This window comes from Cnephaeus nilssonii (assembly GCF_951640355.1).
Source record: "Cnephaeus nilssonii genome assembly, chromosome: 2".
NCBI classification, from domain to species: Eukaryota; Metazoa; Chordata; class Mammalia; order Chiroptera; family Vespertilionidae; genus Cnephaeus; species Cnephaeus nilssonii.
The window spans coordinates 13,853,985-13,880,945 of record NC_137073.1 but is presented as its reverse complement, the minus strand read 5'-3'; the positions used below and the strand labels follow the sequence as shown (position 1 = coordinate 13,880,945).

Genomic DNA, 26,961 nt, shown 5'->3' with positions numbered 1-26,961 from the left:
GCTGGCGGGTGGACTATTTGATTCTCTCCTAAGATGACTGGGCAGAAACCTGGGCTTCCCAGATGCCAGTCCTCTGTTTTCCTGGGACCAAAGGTTCTAGAGATGGATCTCTCACCCTCCTCCCGGGGTGACCCCGACGGCAGGAGGGAGAGGAGGGCCTGGGTCCTGACCGTGTTTCCAGTCTCACGGCTCTCACCACCTTCCTCTGTGCGGGGTGACCCTCTCCAGCCCCTGCCAAGATCTGAGTTGCCTGGGTCCCTCAAGTTCAAGGAGGCCCCACCTGCACGTGTCCTCCTGCACAGTGAGGGCTTCACACCAAGCACCAGAACAGTGGGCTGCACTTCTCCCCAAGCCCCTCTTCTTCCTCCCCTCCATCTGATTCCCAGCGGCCATCACTGATGCCGTCTCCTCCTTCTTTGCTGAGTTGATACCGTGCATTTGTCTGCTGCTGTGCTGTCACCGAGGCTGGGCCTAGGAGGATGGGCAGGTCGGGGCCATTCAAGCACCCACTTCACTGGGCGGCCACTCGGTTCCCATTTCCACAGCTTTCTGGTACCAGCTGCCTAGTTTGCCTCACTCTGCCCTGTGGCTTCCTGGGACACCCCCACCTGTATTTTCCTCCTGGCAAACTTGGGGGTCATGCTGAATGTTCCAGATTTGCCTGCAGTTCACATTCTATTGGGATTTGAAGAGTTGATATCCGATGACACCATCTCTTTTTAACATCGAACGACATTTTATTTCCTGTGAGTTTCCTTGTCCAGGAAGTGTTGTGGTTGTCACGGGCTCTGGATTAGGAAAGTAAGGACACGGCCGTGAATGGAGTCTTTACCATCATAGCATCGCATTAGTTACGACTGAGAGTAAAAGATGAGTTTCTTCTTCTTTCCCTCCTGATTTGTGTTTAAAACATTTATCTCACAGGCAGACACCTTGGGAAACTTAATCTTAAAACCTTTGCAGTTGAGGCTTTGGGCTTTTCTGAGAAGAAGGTCGTATTATCTGCCAATGATAGTCACGAGATTTCCCCCCAAGACCCTCAAACCTCTTGTTTCTGTTTCGGGCAGATCTGCTCGATCTGATCAAATGCTGTCTTTGTCCCAGGTCTGGCCCAGCTGGTTATCGCCCAGCCTGGTGCCGGGGACGGGAAGTCTGGGCCCAGCATCAGGCTGGGCGTTGGGGCCTGTGGCGTCTCGCTGATCCCTCTGTGACTTGCCTTCCTGTCATCTGGGCCTGGGAACCAGCCCCAAACCCACATCCTCTGTGGAGGTGGTAAAGGTCGGGGCTCTGTCCAGGCCAGTGGCAGGGAGGGAGGAAGCCCCTTATCACCCAAGCCTCAGTGACTCACCCTGTAGGACTGGCTGAGTCACTGAGCCCAGCCCGTTCCCTCCTGGGTGCTCCCCGGACCTCTCCCACCATAGGACCCCCTGGCCATGTTGGATCCTGGTTGTTTCCTGTGGAGATCCCCAGTGTCCCCTGAGGATTCTGATTCTGGGGCCCCCGGAGACACTAGCAACTCAGCAAGGGTGACAGGGACTCTGGCCCCAGGAGGCAATGATGGGTTTCTAGAGACCTGAGCTCACCTAAGTGCTGCAAAGCATCCCTCGGTGGTCTCCTCACTGGGCTCACGGGGGACAGAGGACCGGGCGTGGTTCAGGGGTGTGGGAACCCCTCTTGCTTCTCCTCTGGAAGCATTGTCTGGTCCTATCTCATGCTTGGTGGAGAATGACTCTCAGAATGTCAAAGGGCAGTAAAGCCTGTCCCTGGCGGGTGGCCGGCCTCGGCCTGGGGTTGGACTTGGGGGACCGAGCTCCTCCATGCAGAAAGCAGGAAGTGTGAGAGGGGAGGTTGGCTCCCAGCGCTGTGGGGGTGCCGGGCGTGTGCAGGAGGAGAGGAGAGGTGAGGAGAGGAGAGGAGAGGAGAGGAGAGGAGAGGTGAGGAGAACTAGCATTAAATCGGCACCTCTCACACCCTTTGTTGTGCATTTTGACAAAGCTTGGTCATGCACAGGATGAATGAGGACAGCTGAGCAGGAGCCTGAGTGTCCTGGGGCGGCCGTAACAAATGCCACAGACTCGGCCTTTAAACAAAACCTTCTTCTGTCACAGTGCTGGAGGCTGGAAGTCTACCATCAAGGTGTCAGCAGGTCCCCACTCCCTCCAGAGGCTCCAGGGCAGTTGCCTCCTCCATCTCATGTGCTGCTGGCAAACTCTGTCTGCAGGTCCAGCGAGTCTGAACTTTTTTGGGGGCACTGTGGGCCTCAAATGAAGGAGGGGGACAGGGGAGCACTGGGCCTGCTGCTCTCCTTCACCCCGCTCTTGGCTCAGGTGCCAGCTCCCCATCCCATTCCTGCCCCTGCTCTGTTTTGTTTCAGAGCATCTGATTTATTAATTATTTATTTAGTTCCTCACCCGAGGATATGCTTATCGATTTTAGGGAGAGGAAGGGAGAGAGAGATGTCAGAAACATCAATCAATTGCCTCCTGCACACCCCCTAGTGGGGATGTGCCCGCAACCAAGGTACATGCCCTTGACTGGAATCGAACCTGGGACTCTGGAGTCCGCAGGCCGACGCTCTATCCACTGAGCCAAACCAGTTTTGGCAGCACCAATATTCTTCTTATTTTATTTTTTGTTAATTCTTACCAAGGATATTTTTCCATTGATTTTTAGAGATTGGGAAAGGGAGAGACAGAGAGAAACTTTGATGTGAGAGAGACACATTGTCTCCTGCATGAACCCTGACCAGAGCCGGGAAACCTGCAACCAAGGTAGATGCCCTTGACAGGAATTGAACCTGGGACTCTCTGTCCTCAGGCTGACGCTCTATCCACTGAGCCACACCAGCTAGGGCTCCAGCACCAATGCTGAGTGTCTTCTCAGAGAGGAACCCCCATATTTTTTATCTGATAGATGGTCTGCTGGTCACCACTGGTCCCACTGGAGGGATAAGCCCCGCCTCCTCCCATGCCCCACCCCAAAGGAGGGCGGCTTCCCCTTGGGCCAGGCTGGGCAGGAGGATAAAGGGGCTCAGAGGGGCCCAGGGGCAGAAGGCAGAGAGGCCTGGCATGGTGAGGACGCTGCTCAAAGCCCCATCCTCCCCATTCCCAGGTCCCCACCCAGACCTCCTCACTGGCTCTCCCCCTTCCCCTCCCCTCTCCCCCTGCAGATGCTGTGGCTGCTGGTCCTGACTCTCCCCTGTCTGGGGGGCTCCGTACCTGTGACCTCAGGTGGGTGCTGACCCCCAGGCCTGGCTTGTCTCCGAACCCCTGACTCTGACCTCTCAGAGGCCGCCCCTGGGATGGGGTGGAGATCCCCCTCTGAGGGTGGCTGTGGGAGGGACAGGATGGGGCCATGCTGAGTGCCGGGCAGCGGTGCCTGGGTCCCTGATGGCTCCCCCTCTGCTTCCCCAGATCCCGGCCCAGGGACTGAGCTGGTGGGCATCGTGGGGGGGCATGATGCTTCCAATGGGGCGTGGCCGTGGCAGGTGGGCCTGTGGGTCTTTGATACAAGTATTTCCCAGTGGGGTCTCATTTGTGGGGGCTCCCTCATCCACCCCCAGTGGGTGCTGACCGCTGCTCACTGCATTCCAGGGTAAGTCCCCACTGCCAGCACCCGGGGGGCCGGGGTGGGGTGGGGGACAATGTCGGGAGGCATGTGATGTGTGTTGTGGGCACATCCTGGGCTGAGTGGCTGCAGACCCCCCACCAGGATTCAGCTTCCTGGCGCTCCCCTTGCCCACCACAGAGGGGAGGTCTCTGGGCTCTGAGGGGCTGGCCCACTTCCTGCCGCAGCCTCTCAGAAGCCTTTGGCCTCTGTTCCCAGGAGAAACCCCGTGCCTCAGCACTTCAAGGTCCAACTAGGACGAGTGAGACCCTCACTCAATGGCAGTGTGCGGGTGGCTAGGATCATCCGCCACCCGGAGTACAGTCTTAAAGAGGGAGCAGTCGGTGGGGCGGACGTGGCACTTCTCAAACTGGAGGCCTCCGTGCTACCATCTAACCTCATCAGGTGGATCAGCCTCGCGCCAAAGTCCCCCGCATTCCCCCCAGGCACCCGGTGCTGGGTGACTGGCTGGGGCAACATTGGTCCTGAAGGTAAGAACCAGAACCAGGATGACACGGGGCGGGCCAGGCTTTACAGATTAGGGCTCAGTGGGGGTCTCTTCGGGGTCTCCCTTGGGTGTAGGAGGCAGACAGCTCAAGAGGACTCTGTTCAGGAGCAGAGTCCAAAGTAGCAAGAGTGAGGCATGGCCATTTTTTAAAAAATAAAAATAATTTGTGGATAAAAATATATTTCTTTTTTTTCCTTTCTGAGCTTGGTGCCCCCAGCGTCAGCCTAGAGATTATCAGCCCACTGGCCTGGAAGTAACCCGGAGAGTTGGGGTCTTGGGTGACTCCCAGGGTCCCCATGGGGGCACTGAGGCTCAGCGTGTGGTTCTAGAACCCGCGGCCTGTGACTGGACGCCCCCTCAGGCCCGCAGGCTCACTGGGCTTCTTCTCACAGAGCCGCTGCGGCCCCGCCATCTGCAGGAAGTGGAGGTCCCCATCGTGGCGGATGAGATCTGTAGGCAGCGATATGGCAAGGTTATCACGGACGACATGCTGTGTGCGGGGAGCCGGGGCCGGGACGCCTGCACGGTGAGACCCAAGACTGTGGCCTCCGTCCACTGCTCCTGCCTGCAGGGACCCTGAGTATTGACCTCCTGTCTCTTCTCCCCGCAGGGTGACTCTGGGGGCCCCTTGGTCTGTAAATGGAGGAACATCTGGTTCCAGGTAGGGGTGGTGAGTTGGGGGAAAGAGTGCGGTCTTTCCGGCTTTCCTGGAGTCTATGCCCGAGTGACATCCTTCTTGTTTTGGATCCACGGTCATATTCACTCCTCTCATTGAGCCCGGGGCTGGGCCGGGATGCTGCCCATGAGATGAAGACAGGCTCTCCCAGGTGTCTGAGGACCCTCACTGCTCCTCCCCAATGCCAGCTCTTCACTGCACCTAGCGCCCGCCCCCACCTCCTCCCCTGAGATCCTCCCTCCTCAGCCACCTCCATCAGTGTGTCTCCCCCTGACAGGCAAAAGGGAGAGGGGGGATGTGCTCTGAAGTGGGGCGGGGCACTGCAGGCCTCCTGCCTCCTCCCCACCCTCTGTAGCTCATTAAACTGCATGACAAACTGCTCTGGACTGAGTGTACTTACCTGTGGGCGGGGCCAGGGTGGCCGTGGGTGGTCCGTCCTGGTGGGGAACCCAGGCTCTGGAAGGTGGACCAGGTGGGGATGGGCACCTCTGGCTGCAGCTGGAAGAGGGCCACGTGGGTGGGCTCTCTTGGCTGGGGAGGAGGGTGAGCGTTCTGCCGGGGGCTGGGGACCACAGCCCGGAGGGGTGCTCCCAGAGCGGCCCACCCCTTCCCTCTTCCTCCTTCCATCGCGGCCAGTGTGGAATGGAGGCTTTGAAGGACTTGGACTTGGCAGCAGCCAAACAGGAAGCATTGTTTTCCATGGTCACCACTGCTCGGTCTGTCCTGGCGGCCACTGAATCCTCATTCGATGAACTCCTTGGACCGAATGAAGTGCAGCCTCATTTCCAAGCAGAACCTCAATCTCCCATTCTGAGCTTCTCCCGAGCAGGGAGAACCTGCAGGGGCCCTGGAGAAGCCCAGTTCCCCACTTCCCTGCCCCAGTTATCTGCCTTCCCATCCCGCCCTCCGCCCACCCGCAACCCCCCCTCCCCCCGCAACCCCCCTCCCCCTGCTCCCCGCAACCCCCTCCTCCCCCTGCGTCTGGGTCCTCCTTGGTCTGTCCCCTCCAGAGAGTAGGATGGAGAGGTGGACCCCCATCCTCCCCGAGGCCGCTCTCCCAGCGCTGGCGCCCCTGCTGGAGAAGCACCGCGGTGTACCATCCTCTCAGGCTCCTCAAAGCCCATCCTTTCTCCCAGGGGGTGGGAGGGGCTCCCAGAGGACAGAGGAGCTTCTGTCTCAAATGGAGGAGTGAGAAGGGGGTATGGAGCCCCTCCTGCCCCAGGCAGTGACGTGCAGTTCCTGCTGGGTTAGGATTTGGGGGGCACTGCGGGTGCCCGGCTGGGGTGGGTGCCTGCACCTGCGGGTTGGGGCCAGGACCCAGGAGAGCCTGGGGAGCCTGAGGCGGCCTGTATGGTGGGTGAGGGGGCTCCATACCCTGCAGCCTTTTTCTAAAATGTGGTGGATCCTTCGAGATCCCTGCCCAGTGCCCAGGACCCTGCCCCTGAGGCCAGGGTGGAAAAGCCCTGCTCTCTCCCTGTGACCTGGTCCTTCGGGGAGGGCTGCCCTCCAGTTAGGGAGGGGGGAAGCTCCAGGGCGGGCGGACCAGGAGCTGTGTCCCCCATGTGCCCGGGACTGAAGTCTGGGTTCCTGGCCGACAGGAGCTCTCCAGGAACTCCTTTTTCTGGGAAAATGAGGCCGAGGACTCAGCTGGAAGGCACCACCGTGCAGATGGCCCCCTTGGGGATCTCCTCCGCCCAGGGAGCCAGGAGGGCCTGACTCAGCACAGCCTGGCGCTGTGCCCTCGCCCTCAGGTTCCTGCACACTTTCTGCCTAAGTGACTGCCCTGTCCACGGGGCCTGTGGATGGGCGGCTGCCAGGGGATCCGCACCCATCCAGGTTCCCCTCTGCCCGCCAGGAGGGGTGTGGGCTGCCTGCCGTGCCATTGGGCCCTGGGGGATGTGACTCTCTGTAGGGCTTCCTCCATGGGTGCGGGTGCAGTCAGACCTTAGTGTTTCCAGGGTAAGAATGAGGGTTCAGTGACTAGAGGCCAGCACTCCCAGGAGGGAGAGGACCTGGAATTTGGTGTTGGAGGGAAGGCTGGAGTGAGACACACCTGGGCCTGGGGATGTATCCGAAGGCATGGCCACGGGGCGGGGGGGGGGGGGGGGGTAGGGAGGGGACCTGCAGGGCTCTAGCCAGAGGATAGGCTCAGAGCTGCTGCCACCCTCCCCCCACTTGCCTGGAATCATGACCCTAGCACAGCTTCCTGGGCTCAGCTGTAAGGCAAGTGGGCAGAGCCAGATGCCTGGGGTGGACATGGACAGGACGTGTGTTGCCTCTGGTCTCCGAAATCTGTTCTAACTGAGCCCTGGGCCAGCAGAGGTGGGGGACACTGAGCCAGCAGGGCTTTGTCCCCCAAGAGAGGCCCCTGCAGGCCAGGTCAGTGCCCATGTGGACCCTGGGGAGGGCATTGGCCTCTTCCCCTTGTCTGAGGTGACAGGAGACACCCTCAGCGCTTGGAATGGAGATGCCATGCAGGTCCACGCCCTTCCATTGTGTGTGTGTGTGTGTGTGTGTGTGTGTGTGTGTGTGTGTGTGTGCTTAAATAACACAAATTCATTCTCTTACCGGCTGGAGGCCAGAAGCCCTCAAGCTACTTGTTCTGGGGCCACACTTCCCCCAGGCTCCTGCCTCCTCCACTTCTGGTGGTGCTGGGACCCTTGGCTTGTGGAGGAACCACTGGACCCCCACCCCGTCCTCCCACCCCTCTGTGTCTCTCCACATCCTCCCCTCTTCCTACAAGGACACCCATCACTGGCTTTAGGGCCTCCCCTCCTCCACTCTGACCTCATCTGACCAAGTTCCATCTGCATTTGTTTCTCAGTCAGGTCAGGTTTGAGGGACCCCACTGGTCCACCCTGACCTACCTCATCGGTGAGATTCCAGGCCACCAGGCTGTGTGCTCCTGAGAGGGGGGCGCCCCTGAGGAGGCCAGGGGCCGGCACAGGAAAGCTTTAGGATCCCACGGCCCAGCACCCAGGGGCACCCCCATCACCACAGGCCGTGAGGGCCTCTGCACCTCTCAGCGAGCAGCGAGCTCCACACCGCACAGGGCCCTCCAGCCCGGGACGCTGGCCACACGGAGGCTGCCGCTCAGCGCTCCCCCAGCCAGACAGGGCGCCGCTGCAGGTCCGGGCTGCACTGGCGTCACAGGAGCTGCAGACACGATGGCGGTAAAGGTGTTGGTGATGGGCCAGCCCCCGGGGGCATGACACCCGGGCCGTGCAGCCGGCACTGAGGAATGTTCCTGAGATGGAGTTACAGCTGGTGTCTGGGTACATGGAGCTCCTGGTGTCTGGGGCCAGGGAGCAAGCCGTGCCGCCACCTTGGTGGGGACAATGACACTGACCGCCAGGCAGAGGCAGGGCTGCTGTGTCACAATGGGGGGCAGGGACGGGGAGGGCCCTGGGTGTCCCTTGGTGCCCCCTCGTCCATGTGATGGCAGGTGGACACGTGCAGCCACCCGGCCTGAGAAGTCCCTGTGCCCAGAGCTCAGCGCCTCAGGGACGGGGGTCTGGGTCCTGCTACCAGGTGAGCCCCAGAGTCCCAGTTGGGAGCACAGGGTGGGGGTCTAGGAGGACAGTGAGGGGCCCTGTCGGCCTCAGTTGTACCCTGAGCCTCTCCTTCCCAGTTTCCGGGGCAGGGCCTCCTCGGGGGTCCTGAGGCCGCCTCCTCAGCACACGAGGCAGAAGGCGGTGGGCGCTGCTGGTCACAGAGGCGCCAGGTCCCCCTCAGGGCGGGAGCTGATGGCAGCGTCTGGGAGGCCTGGAGCTCCTCTGGCTGCCTTGCCCCTCAGGTCCCGCTTGGCTGTGCAGGAGGAGGCAGGGGCTGGCCGTGTGTCCTGTGGGGGCCGCGGACTGGGTCTCCTGTGGGCTGGTCAGGGGCCATCAGCCTGCATTGTGCTCCAGCCTCGCCCTCTGCCCAGCTTTGCTCCGTCCACCTGCCTCCCAGGTGCCTCTCCCTGTTTGTACCCATGAAAGCCCCTCTTGGTGCAGCTCTGAGAGCCCCTGCAGAGGGCAGTGTGCGTGGCCTCAGCTGGGGGCAGTGAGGGTGGCCACAGGCCCCGTGCCAGGCAGAGGGCATGCTCTAGTCAGATGGCGTGCTCCACGCTGCCTCACAGGGCTCAGCGGATCCAGGGGCTGCCCCAGGGGCTCAGCGGATCCAGGGGCTGCCCCGTGGCTCGAGGGCCCAGCAGCAGCTCTGGGTCTCTGCCTGCCTGGGCCCCGCTCCGGGGCTTCTGCCAGCAAACCCGCACCTCTTGGCAGCTCTCCCTGCTCATGCCGCGGCCTGGCTGGGTTTGTGGCTGAGATCCGTGCAGCTAGAGGGGCTGCTGCCCAGGGACAGCCAGGGGGCAGGTCCGGGGGAGGCAGCCCCAGGGCCCAGCAGCAGCTCCTTGGTGTTTGCTGACTGACCCCTGACCTGGGGTGGGCCTGAGAGAGGAGAAGCTCTCTCTGCCCAGCCAGGGGGCCCCCCGCCTGCCCCTTCCTGTGCCAGGGGATGAAGGGGTGCAGAGAGGGTCCCAAGGAGAGTCCCTCAAGGTGAGGAAGCCCCTGTCCAGACTCTGGCTTCTCCATTTCCCCACGGGGACCCCAGCCCTTGGTGGCCTCACCCAGGCCCCTGCCATCCCCGCAGATGCTGTGGCTGCTGCTCCTGAGCCTCCCAGGCCTGGGGGCCTCCGTGCCCTTGTTCCCAGGTGAGTCCTCAACACCAACTCAGGGTGGGACTCCTTGGTTCGTCCTGGGGGAGACTGAGTGCGAGGGGCCCTGCTGGGGTCTATGATGGTGTCCCCTTGCTTCTCAGGTCCCTGTTCAGGGAGGCAGCCGAGTGGCTCCATGGGGGCGCACAATGCCCCCGCTGGGAGATGGCCATGGCTGGTCAGCGTCCGACGGTACAATAAGGAGCTGGAGCTGTGGCAGCACCTGTGTGGGGGCTCCCTCATCCACCACCAGTGGGTGCTGACCGCAGCCCACTGCACCCAGCGGTGAGCCACGCAGCCCGAGGCCCCCTGGCAGGGGTGGGGTGGGAAACACAGGGAGGGGAGATGGAGGTGGGCTGTGGGCAGGGCCCTGGGTCTGGGGAGAGCCCCTGTCAGTGAGCCCCACCCCTGCTGCCGTGCCCACACGGGCCCTGCCCCGGAGGCTCCTCTGAGAGGCTCCCGGTCCCTCCCCCAGGGAGGACGTGGAGGCTTATGGCCTCAGGGTCCAAGTTGGGCGGCTGAGACTCTATGACCGTGACACACTGACCAATGTGACTGAGATCGTCTGCCACCCCAAGTTCAACCAGAGCCTGTCTGCAGAGGGGGGCGCGGACGTCGCCCTGCTGAAACTGGAGGCCCCTGTGGCACTCTCGGAGCACCTCAGCCTGGTCCCCCTCCCACCTGCCTGGCTGAAGGTCCCTGAGAGGAAGATGTGCTGGGTGAGCGGCTGGGGTGACAGTAGCCTCGGAGGTGAGGCTCAGGGGGACCTGCTGGGAGTGCGGAGGGAGACCCAGGGCAGCCGCTGGAGGTGTGGCTGGGGCTTTGCGGAAAATACTTTATTCTCGGCAATTTGGGGGAACCTCCACCTTTTTATTGTGGCACAATGTGCATCACAATGTACGTGACATGGGCACGTGACCGTTCCGTGGAATTCAGCGCAGTCAGCATGTTGTGCAGCCCTCACCACTACCCCCTCCAGAACTTCTCGTCCTCGCAAGCGCAGATTGGTCTCCAGGAAACGGTAACTCCCCTTCCCCAGGCTCTGGCCACCACGGAGCTGCTTTCTACTTCTGTGCATTCACCTGTTCTGGATGCTTCATATGAATGTGAAGCGTGCAACGTGTGGCTTTCGCGTGTTTGTCTTCTTTCCAATAGCATGACGCCTTCCAGGCCCAGCTCTGTTGTAACCTGTGTGAGAACTGCATTTCTCTTTGTGGCCAGGAACATCCACTGGGTGGAGGGAGCGTTTTGTGGTCCGTTCCTGCATGAGAGACTGGTGCCGCCTTCTGGCTGTTGTCAGTCGTGCTGCTGTGAACCTGTGTGTTCAAGCACCGCCTGAGCACCTGTTCTCAAGTCGTTTAAAACATTTTCCAATTGCAGTTTATGTTCAGTATTATTCTGTATTAGTTTCAGGTGTACGCACAGAGGTTAGACAATCATATACTTTACAAATGTCCCCCCACCCCTCATAGTTCCATACCTACCTGGCAGCATACATGGCTATGACAATATTATTGACTATATTCCCTAATCTGCACTTCACAGTCCCTGTGACTGTTTTGCAGCTACTTATTTGTATTTTTTAATCCTCTTTCTTTTTTCACTCAGAGCCCACCCCCACCCCCCACCCCTTTGGCAACCACCAGTCTGTTTGTTCCCTGATCTATGAGCCTTTTTCTCTTTTGTTTGTTTATTTTATTCTTTAGATTCTACACAGAGGTGAAATCATATGGTATTTGTCTTTCTCTGCTGACTTATTTCACTTAGCATAATGGCAAGATTTCTTATTTAATGGCCGAGTAATAGTTCATTGTACATACAGAGTGGGGCAAAAGTAGGTTTATAGTTGTTCATATGGAAAATAATATAATCATTAATAAATAATAATACAAGAAGAAGCTCTGTATTTCGCCTACTCATAACCGTAAACCTACTTTTGCCCCACCCACTGTGTACCACCGTGTTTTTATCACTCGTTTATTGATGGACATTTGGGCTGCTTCCATGTCTTGGCTATTGTACATAACGCTGCAATGAACACAGGGGTGCATATATTCTTTCCAATTATGTTTTGGATTCCTTCAGATGTACATCCAGAAGTGGAATTGTTGGGTCATAAGGCGGTTCCATTGTTAATTTTTTGAGGAACCTCCATGCAGTCTCGCACAGGGCTGCACCAGTCTGCATTCCCACCCACAGAGCATGAGGGCTCACCTTCCCCACATCTTCACCAAAACTTGTTGCTTGTTGATCTATTGATGACAGCCATTCTGACAGGTGGGAGGTGGTATCTCATTGTGGTTTTAATTTGCATTTCTTTAATGATTAGTGACATTGGGCATCTTTTCATATGTCTGTTGGCCATCTGTGTGTCCTTTTTTTGCTATTTATGTCTTATTTTCTAAGATTTAATTTATTGTGGTGACATTGGTTAGTAAGATTATAGAGGTTTTAAGTGCACAGTTCTATGGTACATCATCTGAATCTTGCATTGGGTGCCCATCACCCAAAGTCACACCTTCTGTCACCATATATTGACCCCTTTACCCTTTATCCCACCCCACCCCCTTTCCTTGGTAACCACCACACTGTTATCTGTATTTATGAGTTTTTGTTTGTTTCTTTTCTTGTTTGTTCATTTGTTGCTTTCAGTTTTATATTCCACATGTGAGTGAAATCATCTGGTTTTTAACTTTTTCAGTCTGACTTATTTAATTTCATGATATTCTCAAGATCCGTCCATGTTGTCCTAAATGGCTGTATTTCATGTTTTCTTATGGCTGAGTAGTATTCCATTGTACACATGTATCACATCTTTTATCCAATCATCTAGCACAGAACACTGCCCTTGTTTCTGTCACTTCTTTATCACTTCTTGCTCTTTATCACTGTAAACAATGCTGCAGTGAACATAGGCGTGTATATATATTTTTGAAAAATATATTTTTATTGATTTCAGAGTGGAAGGGAGAGGGATAAAGAAATAGAAATATCAATGATGAGAGGAAATCATTGATGGGCTGCCTCCTGCATGACCCCTACTGGGAATCAGGTCTGCAAGCAGGCATATGCCCTTTACTGGAATTGAACTCGGGACCCTTCAGTCTGGAGGTTGACACTCTATCCACTGAGCCAAACCAGCTGGGACAAAAGATAGCCTTGCTGGGTAAAGTAGTCTTGGTTTTAGATTCTTGCTCTTTATCACTTTAAATATTTTGTGTCAATCTCTTCTGCCTGAAATGTTTCCATTGAGAAATTGGTCTTATGGGACCTCACTTGTCAGTAACTGTCTTTCTCTTACTGATTTTAAGATTCTCTCTTTGTCTTTGACCTTTGCCATTTTAATTATAATGTGTCTTGGTGTGGGCCTCTTTGGGTTCTTATTGTTTGGGACTCTCTGTTCTTCCTGGGCTTGTATGTCTTTTGTCTTCACCAGGTTGGGGAAGTTTTAAATCATTATTTCTTCAAATAGGTTCTTAACCCCTTGCTCTCTCTCTTCTCCTTCTGGTACCTCGATGATACAAATGTTATGCCTTATGTTGTCCGAGAGCAGTGGTTGCCAACCTTTAGGACCTCTCAGACCACCAGTGGTCCACGAACCAACAGTTGGTGACCACTGTCCCAGAGGTCCCTTAAACTATCCTCATTTTAAAAAATATTTTTCTTTTCGCTGCTCTGATTAGGTATTTTCAGCCAGCTTGTCTTTTAAATTGCTGATTTGATTTTGTGCTTTATCTAATCTGCTATTATTCCTTCTAGTGTATTCATTTCAGATCTTTCATATCTGACTGTTTTCTCTTATGGTTTGTATGCCCTTTTTTTATGCTTACTGTCCCTTTGTTGCAGTCCTCACTGAGTTCATCAACCCTTCCCCTACGTTCCTTGAGCATCCTTAGAACCATTGTTTTGAACTCTGAATCTGGTATATTGTTTGTCTCCATTTCACTTAGTTCTTTTCCTGGGGATTTCTCCTGTTCTTTCATTTGGGGCATGCTTCTTTGTCTCCCCATTTTGGCCGCCTCTCTGTATGTGTTTCTCTGTGTTAGGTAGATCTGCTATGTCCTCCAGTCTTGGTAGGGTGGCTTTTTGGGGTACATGTCCTGTGGAACTCAGTGGTGCAGTCTCCCTGATTCCCTAAGCTGGGTGCCCCAGGAATGTCCCTGGTGTGGGTTGTGTGAACTCTGCTGTTGTAGTTGAGTCTTGATTGTTGTTGGCCTGTTGTTGGTAGGGTTGACCTTCAAGCTGACTGGCTGTGAGTAATGACCCTGATCACACTGTATGAGCTGCTGGGAGTAGGCTGACCCCATGAAGCAGAATGTGCCCCAGCCAGGTCGGGAGCCAGCGGAGATCTCCCTTTGAGTGTGCCCTTGTGGAGCTAATTGGGTTGTACTCTGATGTGGGCTGGTTCTGGGGCCTCTGGGGGGCACTCTGGTGCAGGTCAATGTCAGACCCTGCCTGCGACCAATCCTGGGCTACCTGTTAGAAGCTACAAAGTGCTCCACAGTTGGTGGCTCCCTGTGCTAGGCCTGGGTGCACCTGGGAGGGGCCAAGCTGCATACTGAGGCTGAATCCCAGCAATACCAGACCTGCGCCAGGGCACAAAAGGCCCAAAGCACCCCACCATCTGCCTCTTCCTGGCAGTTGCCATTGGCTCTGCCACTGAGAGAGCCTCCAGCTAACCTGGTGCCCCAGGAATGTCCATTGTGTGGGTGAGGTGAGCCCCGATGTTGTAGTTGAGTTGCATGAGATAGTTTCTCAGTGAGTCATTGGGTTGGGATGAGTGGTGTTCATCGAGTTGATACAGATTCAAGTTCAGCATCAGTGCTGGGTCTGACACCACTCAACAGAAGCCTCAGGGCACACCAAGGCCAGCCTCCCCAATCCTACACCCCCCCACTACCCATCTGGGGTCTTCAAATCTTTGCAGTGGGGTAGGGTATCAGGGAGTCGTCAGGATGAGGCCAGTAGAGTTCATCAGGCTCACACACATTATGATTTGGCAGTGAGGTGGGAGGGCTCTGCACAGTGGAGCTAGTCGGGATATCTGGGGAAAATGGCCCTCGCTTCAGAGACACACAACTCAGTCTCCACCTGTGTGTCTCCAACAGCCCTGGAGTCTGCTCAGACCACCTGGAGATGCTTTTGAGAAAGAGTGTATGGGTCCAGGCTGGATGCTGCTAGCAGACTCCCAGAGGGCATGAGCTTGGTAGGGCGGGACCACTGGGAGCTTGGAGGGGGAGTGGGGCAAGTGGATTCCCCCAGGCTGATGCCCTTTGGAGCGTAGTGTTCAACTCAGGAAAGATGGCATGAGTGGGCTGTGTGAGAGAGGGACTCAGTCCTGGATAATGGAGGCTGCCCCTCCAGCGCTCTCCCCAAAGCCTTATAACCCAATCTCTCCCTGTATGCCTCCCGTCCATTCTGAGCCTCTGGAGCCCAGGTTGAGTACCTGCAAATGAGATGTTTGTGCACTGGCCCTTTAAAAGGGCATCTGGGTTCCTAGCAGTCTCCTGTCTCACTCTGGCAAGTGCAGTCCCCACTGATGTTCACAGCCAGATGTTGTGTAGCTCCTCTTCCAGGCACTGGTGTTCCAGGCTGGGCAGTTCAGGAGGGGGTGGAGACCCCTCCCTTCTCAGAGGGGATCTCTGCAGCCGAGGTGTCCCTCCTAACTCTCAATGCCAGGCCTTTCTGTGTCTCCACCCTCCCTACCCGTCTCCATGTGGCTTCTTCTATGTGTCCTTAATGATAAGACTTTTCAGCCAGTCTTCATTTGGTGATTCAGGTTGATTGTCTATAATTTAGTTGTGATTCTGATTTGGTTCTGGGAGGAGGTGAGTGTACCTTCCACCTACTCTGTTACCATCTTGGATCCCTGTTTTCAATTCTTTGGGAATAGACTAGGAGTAGAATTTCTGGGCCATGTGCGAATTCTACATTTGGTTATTAGAGGGGTGATTTCCTGTTGAGCCTAAACGTGTGCAGAGCTCGGGTTTCATGATCAGATTCATGGAGACTGAGGACACAGGTGTTTACTCTGACAGGCTGACAGGCCCTCCCGAGGTTCTCCCTGGGTCCTCCCCATGCTCCGTGGGGGTGTTTGGATCTTGATTGTCTTCCTGAGTCAGTCTGGGAGCGAGAGGCAGGGCCTGTGGTGATCTCACAGTGCCCAGGTCCCTAAATCAGAATGAAAACACAACCCATCAGCACAGAAGTGTTTCCTTCCTGTTGTGATGCAGTTCTCTGGGATGAGCCCTTGATCCATTCCTTTTCAAGGAGAAAAATCCTGGGATAACACTCTCTCCTCAGTGCCTACCCTCAGGCATGTGGAGACCAGACTCTGGCTGACGAAGTGCTGCATCAAGAACTGAATGGGCTTAGTGGCTGCTGGGAGGCTAAGTCCCTGGACCAGGAGTAGCTGCTTCTAGACCCCGAGGGTCAGGGCCCACAGAGGGACTCCCTGTGCCCTCCGCTGATGGCCGGGGTGGCCCAGAGGAGGGGAAGGAGTACCTGGTTGTTGGGAAGGAGCAGAAGCCTGGGCCAGCCCTGGTTCTCAGCCAGCCCCTCCCCACAGCTCCGCTGCCCCCGCCCTACCAGCTGCAGGAGGTGATGGTTCCCATTGTGGGGAACAGGGTCTGTAACCAGCGCTACCAGAACTTTTCCAACAACACTGGCCAGATCATCAAGGAGGACATGCTGTGTGCTGGGAGTGAGGGCCAGGACTCCTGCCAGGTGAGACCCCACCTGTCCTTGTCCTCTGTGCTGTCCCCTCCTGGCCCGGTGGAATTGGGACTCAGAAGCTCCATGCAGAGGCCCATGTGGAAATGTTTAATGAGTCCTGGCTCTCCCCACAGGGAGACTCCGGGGGCCCCCTGGTGTGCAGCTGGAAATGCACCTGGGTCCAGGTAGGGATTGTGAGCTGGGGATACATCTGTGGTCATCGAGACTTCCCTGGGGTGTATGCCCGGGTGATGAGCTACATTTCTTGGATCCGGAAGTATGTTCCTCCGCCCCCTGGATCATAGATGAGGTCAGGCAGGGTTCCCATGATCCTCAATCTTCCTTGTTGACACCCCTGCTGCTTTCCCAATTCCAGCCTCTTCCTCCCAACCTCCTCACCCTTTGTCTCACCCTCCACAGTGTCAAGGGCCTCCTGCCCTCTGGGTCACCCACCTGTTAACGAAAAAAAAAAAAACACCATTGAAACCTGTAAAGAATTTTAGTGAGTCTATTTGAGCCAAACTGTCGACATATGCCGGGAAACAGAACCTCAATGAATTGAGATAATGCTCCGAAGAATGGCGGGTTACATTTCTATTTATACACATTGCAATCAAAGGAGGGACATAGGTGGGTTACATGAAATTCATTGGTGATGGATTAAGGAGGTGGGATAAAGCAAAGCGGTGGGAAACCCCTGGGATTGGATAAAAAGTAAAATGATGGACACACACTTAGGTGGGTGCAGAAACAATTAACATGATAATGAAGGAATTTGAGGCATCTGTCCTGGCGCCCACCACATTTGGTTGTGCCCCAGGGGCTCCAGAAAAAAAGGAAGTTACAAGTTACCCAGACATCTCACAGATATGTTATCTTAGAAGCAAAAAGGCAAATGGGCTCAGGAAAGATCTAAGTTGATCTTTGTCAGGGAAAATATCAGCCTAGGAATGACTGCCCACTATAACCTGTTTGTAGTTAAATATTTAATTTTTAGACCATCTTTTGTGGTTATTTTAGGTCTCTGAGTTTTCAAGACTGCCGTACAGGCCTCCCCTGAGCTTGTCAGGTTAGCATGTGGCTCCTTTCATCCACACACCTTTCCTGATTTTAGAGTGGCAGACACAGGACGATGCTCCAAGCCTGGTGCCTCTCACAGGAGGGTGGGCCAGGATAAGGGGCCTGTGCCCATGGCCTCCCGCTCACCCTCTGATTCCTATTAAACTTGGAAAAGCCAGCTCCAAACCGTGGCTTGAGATGGTGGCATGGACTCATCATGGCGTTGACTGAGGGCGCAGTGGGGGCCTCCCTGAGAGGTCCCCGGGTCCCTGGTCCCCATGTCTGGGTGTGAGGAGGTTTTCCAGGGTACAGTTCCATGTGATGGCATATCTGGGAGCTCATTCAGATTATGTTTGTCCCAGTGTCCCTGCCTCCATCCCTCCACTTTCCTCATTCTTTCTTCTTCCCCTCCCTCCTTTTTATTTTATCTTTCTGCTCTTCTATGTTCTTCTCTATCTTTTATTTCCTACTTGTCTCTTAGCTCCTCCCAGCCCTCCCTCTCTTAATTATCCTTTGGGAAGTCACAGCCCACGTGGCCTCGGGTTCAAAGACTTGGAGAAAGAGCTGATGGGCAAATTAAGCATACAAGATAAGAAATATAAATTTGGAAATTTTGGGGGAAGCCAGTTGTGATCTTGGTACAAAGAACCAAGTTCCACTGAGTCTCTGTTCCCATCTGCTTTTATTTACTAGAACACACAATTGCCTTTTAGGAATGCAAACAGACACATCAAAAGGTGATGTTTCATAACAGTAAGATGATGATGTTGGGGGAGTTTGCTTTAGGCTATTGAGTCAGCAGTAGGTAATACCATGCAGATATTCATCCCTGTGAATATTAAAAAAAACCATTCAGCCTTCTGAGGGGACTTCTCGCATTTCTATTAATTACTGTTGATCTTGGTTCCCAGCAATCCTTGACCAAATGTTCACAGCATGGACAAGGTCTGCTGGGAAAGGAGTTCACTGAGTGGGTTCCTGGGCTCCTGGAACCCACAGGGAGGTGAGGACAGACATAAACACAGCACTGCAGTAAGTGTGGGACATGGTGTGGAGGCGAGTGCTGAAGACAGAGCTGGAGTGACACAGGTGTGATCGAGCCAGCCTGATCCTGCTGGGAGGGTTTGATGGGGCTGAGCTGCCAGGCTCAGCTCATGAAACATGAGCAAGGGTGGGCATTGGGGGGAAGGGGCTCTGGGCAGAGGGACAGACGTGGTGGGAAGAGAGGTGGTAGGGAGAGAGGTGGTGGGGACAGAGGCATGAGCTTAGAAGGGATTTGAGGGGGCGGAGGGCCATTCTCTAAGTGTGCTTGAATGTCGGCTTGTTTGGTTTTCAACATCAGCATATCAGAAACAGAGGACTCTTTTTTAAAAATAAATATGTTTTTATTCATTTGAGAGAGGAAGAGAGAGACGGAAACATCAATGATGAGAGAGAATCATCGATCAGCTGCCCCTGCATGCCCCACACTGGGGATCGAGCCCTAAACCTGGGCATGTGCCCTGGCCGGGAATCGAACCTGGGAACCTTCAGTCTGCAGGCCAACGCTCTATCCACTGAGCCAAACCACTCAGGGCAGCAACAGAGGAATCCTAAAAACAACAACATAATATATGCAAGAGCATCTTGGTGGAAGGTTTGAGAGCCTCCAACTTCAGAAGCTTATTAGAGATTCAGAACCCCTTATTAGGAACTTAAAAAAAATTGTCTGGAAAAACTACAATGTGGTATTGGTACAAAAATATCTGAGAATTTTCTAGAATCAAAGAAAAATAGTGACTCTTCAGGGGAAAGTGCCCTGTGAAAATTCAGCAGAATAAATACAAATAAATTCTCACTTAAACCCATTATAGTAAAACTGCAAAATGTCAACATTAAAAGCCAGCAGAGGCAAGTGAGAGTTTAACCTGAAAAGAAATGACCATCTGACTCAGGGGAGTTCTGATGAGCAACAGGAGGTGGAAGGAGAACCTGGAACAATTCCTTTGAAGTGGTGAGGAAAAATCACCATCAACATAAAATTTTATCCCCAGATAAACTGTCACACAATATTGAGAAAAAAATAGTGATATTACAGAAGACACGAAGAGTGTTTTATCACCTGCAGGCATTCTTGAAAAGAACTATTTAAGGATTTATTCCAGGAAGATGAAATACTAATTCAGAGGAATGGTGTGGGACAAAGGAAACAAAGAATTAATGGAAAAAAGACACACTGCTTGCCATTCTCAAAAGACACACCTCAGTGGCCATAAGAATTGACTGGAATACTGAGGGAAATAAAAGGACATACAGTTTCACACTCATCAGATTGGGGAAAATCAAAAAGTACAATAAAACCACATGTTTGCAAAGATGTTGAGAAATGAGCTACTCATATGTGGAATCTAAAACAAAACAAAACAAAACAAAAGAAATAAACAAAGAAAACAGAAACAGACCCATAGATATAGAGAAGAAGTAGGTGGTGGCCCAGGGGAAGAGGGTTGAGGGGTGGGGACAAAATTAAAAAGGACAATAACAAAGCTGTCCTATCTTTATATTTACATGGTGTATTTCTGCAAATAATTTTAAAAAAGAAGAGAGGGGCCCTGGCTGGTTTGGCTCAGTGGTTGGAGTGTTGAACCGCAGAGCGAAGAGGCCTGGGTTTGGTTCCCAGACAGGGCATGTGCTTGGGTTGCAGATTTGATGCCCAGCCCCGTGTTGGGGTGCCTGCAGGAGGCAACCAATTGATATGTCTCTCACTTTGATGCTTTTCTCTCTCCTCTCTCTCCCCGATTCCTTTCACTCTCTCTAAAAATCAATGGAAAAAAATACCCTGAGGAGAGAATACACAAAAAAGATGAGAAGAGGGACGCTGAGATAACATGCACATGGGCATTCAGCAGCTGTGTTTGGGAGGGAGGGTGGGCAGTGCCCTGCACTCCTGCTCTGAGCAGGGGTCCTTCTGGCCTGAGGCCGCCATTGGGGGTCCCAGGGTGCTGGGTCTGCATGACAGGGATGGATGCCCAGAGTGATGGTGGGGCTGGGTGGCATCAGGGACAGGATCAAAGCCTGGGCTGTGATGAGGATGTCAGAGCCCTGATAGGGGAAGGCTGAGGGCAGGTGGGCAAACGGCACAGCTTCTGTTACCTAACAGCCCCATTTTGTAACACCGCAGTGGAAGCTGGACAGCGAGGGCGGGGGGGGGGGGGGGTGCTGTGGGGCAGCAGTGTGCCAGCGTCCACGGGTCCTCACGTGTCACAATGGAGGTCTTGGACCCGGGCAGGGAGGCTCGTGGAGGCCCCCATTCATATCGCTGGCTGTCCCATTCGGGCCCCACCAAACCTCAGGACAACTGTGACCACACTGACAATGACACTGAATCTCACTCACTCTGCCCTACCGCTCAGAGGACACAGGCCACAGCGCAGCTTTGTGTCCACAGGACGGCTTTGCTCCTCACCGAGGGCAGCGCCTGTGACCGGCTTCCAGGCAGCACCCAGCTCCGCAGTGCCCGCCGGGCTCTGACCAAGGTCCCTGAGTTCTGTGTGCTGCTCCCTGGCACCTCTCCTGCTGGCTGTCCTCCCACAGCCAGGCCTCTGTCCTAGACGCCGGGGTGCCAGCCTGTGACACCCAGGCTGTCGGGGCTCCCCCTCCACCGTCCCCTCCTTCCTCCTGCTGGCTCTCCACTCTCCACTCTCCCTCCTCCCGAGGCCCAGGCACCCTGGTACCCACCGTGTTCTAATGGGTAGGAGTCCTGACTGGCATCACCCGGGCTCCCTAGGGTTTGCCTGCTGGGCTCCTACTACACAGGCCCCGCAGCTGGAGGTTCCCGCAGCCTCTCTGTGGGACGTTCCCAGCGTCTTGGTTGGTGGCTGGATTGCGTTCCCCTGAGGTGGTCAGTTTTGCCAGAAGAGGCTCCAGGAGCTTGGCCTGGCTGCTCCCCTGGCTCCAGGGCCGCTGGGAGAGAAGGCTGGAAGCCCAGGGCCCCGCAGGCAGACTGCCACCCATGACTGAGTTCTCAGCCCCAGGCTGGTCTCCCTGCACCCGGAGCCTCCTAGGGCCTCCCTCCACGTGTGCCCATGCATCATCTTCTGCATGTGTGTGGCATACGTGCATGTGTGTGTGTGTGTGTGTGTGTGTGTGTGTGTGTGTGTGTTGAGTTGCATGGATTGGGAAGGTCTGATATTTGCAGTTAAATGGTCACATATGACGTTGATAGTCATTGAACAGGAGCAGATCACAGTGAACACCATGAGACAAGCCACTTACCAACAAGTTCACTGTCTGAGTTAAGAGGGGCGTCCTGTAACCCATCTTTTGTTACTGACGCTGGACATTTTATTTCTCTGCCTTTGTTTACATCCTCAGCAAATACTGAGCCTGAATTTCTGCTCTCAGAGGTCACTTCCAGTTGCCTTGTATTGGAAGACAACAGGCTACACTGGTATTTTAAGCTTTCTCACACTTATATCAAAAATGGGCATAAGCCTTCTTACATTTGGAAATTTAAAAAATATTCTTCTAAGGAAATGTGAGAATGAAAATTAAAAAGTATATATGAGTCACAATGGTGACAATACCACCTCCTAATATTCACAGGGACATGATGACTTCTACCTGGAGGGAGATGACTAGTCTTTTCTGGATTTAGTACAAATAGAACAGAGAATGTCCTGTTAAGTTAAGAAGTGAGGAAAATGATGTCAGAGGAAACAGAGAGAGAGCATAAGGAAGAGAATAAAAGATCGGCTAACTAAAGGAAGAAAGTCAGGGGTGATTTAAAATGAATAAAAGAAACACCTGGATTAGATAATAAAGAAATAACAGGGCTGCAAAACCAAAGGTGAGTTCCTTAAATCTAATGAAATAGGCAAACCTCTGGCAAGATTGATCAGGCAGGAATACTGATGCACAGATAATCCTACATAATAAAAGCCTAGGTGGTGTAATGCCATTGTCACAAGATGGCTGGCAGGGGATGGCAGTTCGGGTTGACCAGGCCAGCAGGGGAGCAGTTAGGCGTCAATCAGGCTGGCAGGGGAGCGGTTAGGGGGCAATCAGGCAGGAAGGCAGGGGTGGTTAGGAGCCATTAGTCCTGGATTGTGAACCAAAACCAGCCAAAACCGGCAGTTGGACATCCCCCGAGGGGTCCCAGATTGGAGAGGGTGCAGGCCTGGCTGAGGGACACCCCTCGCCCCATGCACCAATTTCATGCACCGAGCCTCTAGTATTAGCAATAAATAGGGGAACAGAAACATGGACAGGGCAGAGATTTTTAAAAATCGGAAGAGTTTAGTATGAACAACTACATTAAACAAATTTGCCCTCAGGTGAAATGGACAATTTTTAGGCAAGTATCACTTATGAGAACTGACTAGAAGAAAAGAAAGCAGGACCAAATTGATAATCATGAAAGGCCTGCTTCTGGGTGGTGAACATCTACCCAGAACTAAAATACAAAGGAAAACACGGGAGACTTACACCACAGCATGGCTTCCTGGAGAATTACACTGAGACTTCAAGGCCGAGCGATCTTCCAGGGAACAGAAAGAGAGGCGGCGCCCGGTACACTGTCTGGAGAACAGAACCAGGCACATAGAATAAAGGGAAATTTCAGGCCAGTTTCCATTACAAACATAGATTGAAAAATCCAAAGTAAAACATTATCAAACCAACTCCCAATGTATAAAATAATTTCCAAAAAACCTAGGAAGGTCTAAACCACCGTGGTTTAACACCAATTAGTGCAATTTACCACATTAACAGAGCAGAAATAGATGGTGTAAACCATGTGATAGTCTCAATAGATATGGAAAAATACTTTTTTTTTTTTTTTTGGTGGATAAATTCAACCACAGTTTGTGATAAAACTCTTACAAAACTTGGGCCATAGGTGACTTCCTAACATGATAAGTGAAAGGTTTGTGACGGAGGAAACAAGACACAGTCCAGGCGATGGAAAGTGGGGAGGTTTTAATCTTGCGCTCCCGGGTGAAACTCACTGGTCTGAGAGTGGGCCAGGGAAGTTCGCGCCAAAATGGGGGCTTAGGTACTTCCTTTATACAGCTGTTTAGTGAGGGGAGGGTGGAGGGCATGAGAGGTGTGGAATTCCTGCCTAGGGCAGGGGTCTGGGAAGGATGGCAAGGGTCTGGGAAGGCGCCAGTTATCTTTGTCACCATCTACCTTGCAGATGCTTGTATGGCTATGGACTTCCCCCCTGCCTCGACCTAACATCCAGGCCTTTTTGGTGATAGGGGGCGCTGAAATTGTCCTGGCTACTTCCTGCTGACCAGGGGAGAAGAGGGAGGGGGATGTTAAAGGCCAGGGTCAGGCAGAGGCGGGTTGAGGGGCAGCCGAGTGTAGGGATGGAGCAGGAGCTGGTTTACAGTCACCTGAGACATTTCTGCGAGGGAGCGGATGAATTTGAGGAGGCAGGGAGCTAGGGAAAAAAAGACACAGATGAGAATTAGGGGCCCTATCAGGGGTAAGATCCAGGTAGCTCTAAAGAGAGTTGTTCCGGGAGTGTCTTGCACGTTAATTCTTCACTCAGCTTAGTCAGGGTCTGCACATTCTGTTCCACCACTCCGGACTCATTGATGCAGTAGCAGCATTCTTCTTGAAGGAACATGCAGGTTCCTCCTCTTTCCGCAGTAAGAAGGTCTAGGGCCTTTCGGTTCTGCAGGGCTATCTGGGCTACCGTTGTTACTTGCCGCTGCAGGGAGGCTAAGGAGGTAGTAGTAGACTCCAGGGCTATCTGGAGTTTGTCATTGAAATTCTGAGCAGAGATTATGCTGTTCCCGAGGGCCCCCTCAGCGAGGCCTATCGAGGCAGCGATACTTACCCCCAACATGACAGGGAGGAAGGCGGCCCTGCGGGCCCAGGGGTGGGATGAAGGGAGCAACCAGGCAAGCTCCGACTCTCCATACAAGGTTAGCTGGGGAACTACTGTGACCCCGAAGCAAGGCCCGGGGTCAGAGGAGTTTATGCAGTTGCTTAAGGTGCCGTTGCACCAAAAGAAGGTACCCGGGCTGGCCTTGGTGGGACTGGCTGCAGTGTGGTTTTGGGTACAGTTCCAAGTGACCCGTCCCACAGTTACCGGGTTGCTGGTCGGGTAGCATATCCGCGGGGGCAAGGTGGGTTCTGGAGTTTCGGGTTCCCAGAGGGGAATGCCAGTCAGGGGAGGTTGACATTCACCGTGTCCTTGGGTTCCTGGAGGAGTCATGAGTGGGACGGCAGCCAGCAAAGGTCTTTGGAGAGAGACACATAAAAAGCAGTGAGAGACGTTAGGCAGGGTGCGGGTCCCGTTAAGGAATAGTAGAGTGTGTTGGATAAGTTGGAGCCAAGAAGACAGGACTTCTACCCGGGGGGAATCAGACAGCTTCTCTTTAAGGGAATGTTCGGCCTGTAGGATGCTTTTGGAGACCTGGATTTGGGCCTCCTGGGCCATGACATATTCCCGGGAGATGTAGATGGTCCCTGAAGGGGTTGAGCTCCAACCACCCCCATATAGTTTTCCCATAACGCCCGCAACCCATCGCTGGTCCCAGGAGTCCCGGACCCTGATGTTGAAGGTCCCGTCCTTCCAAAAAAAGGGAACAGACCTGACCTCATTTAGGCATCATGGATGACACAGCCTGACCAGCGGCAACCCCCATAGGTGTTGACGTCTCGATTACACCTGTCTGGGTTCTGCTGCCGGGTGACTTGTGTGCTGTCCTGGTTGTAGGTTTCATGGACCTTGAACCTCCACACATAAGCAGGTGGGGGTGGGTGTAGGTTGCCCAGGGCCGGGAGGAGAAGGAGGAGGGGGAGGGCGGCTAAGGCGGACCTTAGTGGTGCCCAACACCTCATATTTATAGAAGTCATAAAGCTCCGGGGTCCTCTTGAGTCTGGAGAGGTGGTGCCACGATGGATCTTCAAGCAGTTTGGCAGCAGTGGGGGTTGTGAGGATTACTGTGTGCAGTCCCGTCCACCTGTCAGCCTGTTCCTGGAGCAGCTGCCTGCCAGTCCTGCCCTGGGAGGTGTCCCCTCATTTGATGGGTAGGAAAGTTGGGGCGCATTCCTCCCTGGGGTGAGCAGGAGGATCAGGCACTTGTGACTGCCTCTCGCAGTGTGGGCGAGGTGAAGAGGAATGAAGGCCATCTCCAGGGTCCGCTCGAGTGTTACTATCGCATAGGAGGCTTTCTGACGTCCCTGGGGGTCTAGACAAGAGCTTCAATCCACAAGCAGAGTTAAGTCAGGATTAGAGAGAGGAAGATCTGAGAGTCCCGCCCGAGGTTGAGTGAGGGCCTCTGACGACCTCGGGGCAGGAGTGCTTTGCTGCAGGTTGGGTGGAGGCAGCAGGAAGGAGAGTGGCTGGGTTCAGGGCTGGGGACTGAGTTAGGAAGATGTCAGGACTCTGGAGGAGCAGGAGATGGAGTTCCTGCATGCGAGAGGGGGAAGGAGAGATAAGGACCGGTGTGACAGAAGATCCTGGAGAAGACCTGTAAGGGTTGCTGGAGGCAGATCTTCTGGGCCTCCTTGGTGAGAGCAGCGGATGCAGCCAGAGCCTGGAGGCAGGGCTGCCATCCCCTAACCGTGGGATCAAGCTGTCTGGACAGGTAGGCTGCGGGGTGAAGGCTGGAAGAATCCTACCAGTGGAGGCCAGCTGTATGCCTCTGAGACGTGTCCTGGGAGGGGCTGCAGAGAAGGAGATCATCTACATACTGGAGGAGAGTGCTGGGTTCTAATGAGCATTGTTGGAGGTCTCTCTTAAGGCCTGGCCAAACAGATGAGGGCTGTCTCTGAACCCCTGGGGCAGGACCGTCCAGGTGAGTGGGTCCTTTTAAAATCCTTGTCAACAGTTAACTTTAAAACTTCTTGGAACAGGCCTATAACTGCTTGAATTCAGAACTGAGTTTCTGATAAGCCTGTGCCAGCAAGAAAGTTGTTCTCTAGGGAGGGAGGAGAGGGGGAGAGGGCGGGGTGAGAAGGCACTGAGGCCAGAGCATGTTTGCCGTCAATACCCATGACCGAGATGGTGGAAGGGGCAATGGCCCGGAAAAGGAGGGCAAAGACAGAGCCTTAGCCCCCGTATGATCAGGAAGGAGATCTGCTTACCCACTACCTTGAGCGTTTACCTGGGGCCTGGCGAGGGTGATGGATCGTCGAGTCCTGGCATCTTCAGCCTTCAGCCAGTTCCAGCGTGGCCAGCGGCGGGTCATGACCTGGAAGGACGGCCCCTCTACGTTGAGACGCAGAGGGCCCGTCACTTTTCCAGGTGCAGTCACTTTTCCAGTGGCCGGTTTGACCGCACGCTGGGCAAGGCTGGGCTGGAGCCCGGGGTTGGGGGCACTGTGGCCTTCGTTTCTGCACTGGAAGCATTCTCTCGTTGCACCCCTACCACGCACAGTCCCTCTTGGACCTTGTGTGGCTGCCGCCGGCCCCAAAGGTAGCAAGGTTTGGGTTTGCAGACTCATCTCCTGTCGAAGGCGGGCGTACTCTGCCTGCTCCTCACGGGCATTGAAAACCTTAAATGCCATATTCACCAGATCCCAGACAGGGGTATGAGGGCCATCCTCTGCCTTTTTTAACTTTTTTCGGATATCTGGGGCTGACTGCGAAATGAAGTGAGTGGCTAGAACTGTTGCTCCGGCCGGGGGACCCAGGGTCTAGGCGAGTATATAAGGTCAGAGCCTCAGTCAGCCTGTTAAGGAAGACCGCGGGTTCTCATCTGGT

General features: G+C 54.3%; 1 protein-coding gene across 1 annotated transcript; it reads left to right on the top strand.

The window, feature by feature from the left end:
* Positions 1–3,169: 3,169 nt before the first annotated feature.
* LOC307110284 (mastin-like) lies at positions 3,170–16,505 on the top strand (the record flags this gene model as incomplete). Its single annotated transcript, XM_079789332.1, has 9 exons — positions 3,170–3,230; positions 3,414–3,594; positions 3,826–4,097; positions 4,507–4,640; positions 4,725–4,878; positions 9,591–9,771; positions 9,962–10,236; positions 16,055–16,212; positions 16,335–16,505. The coding sequence occupies 9 exons, from the start codon at positions 3,170–3,172 to the stop codon at positions 16,503–16,505; spliced, it is 1,587 nt and encodes a 528-aa protein (XP_079645458.1).
* Positions 16,506–26,961: the final 10,456 nt, after the last annotated feature.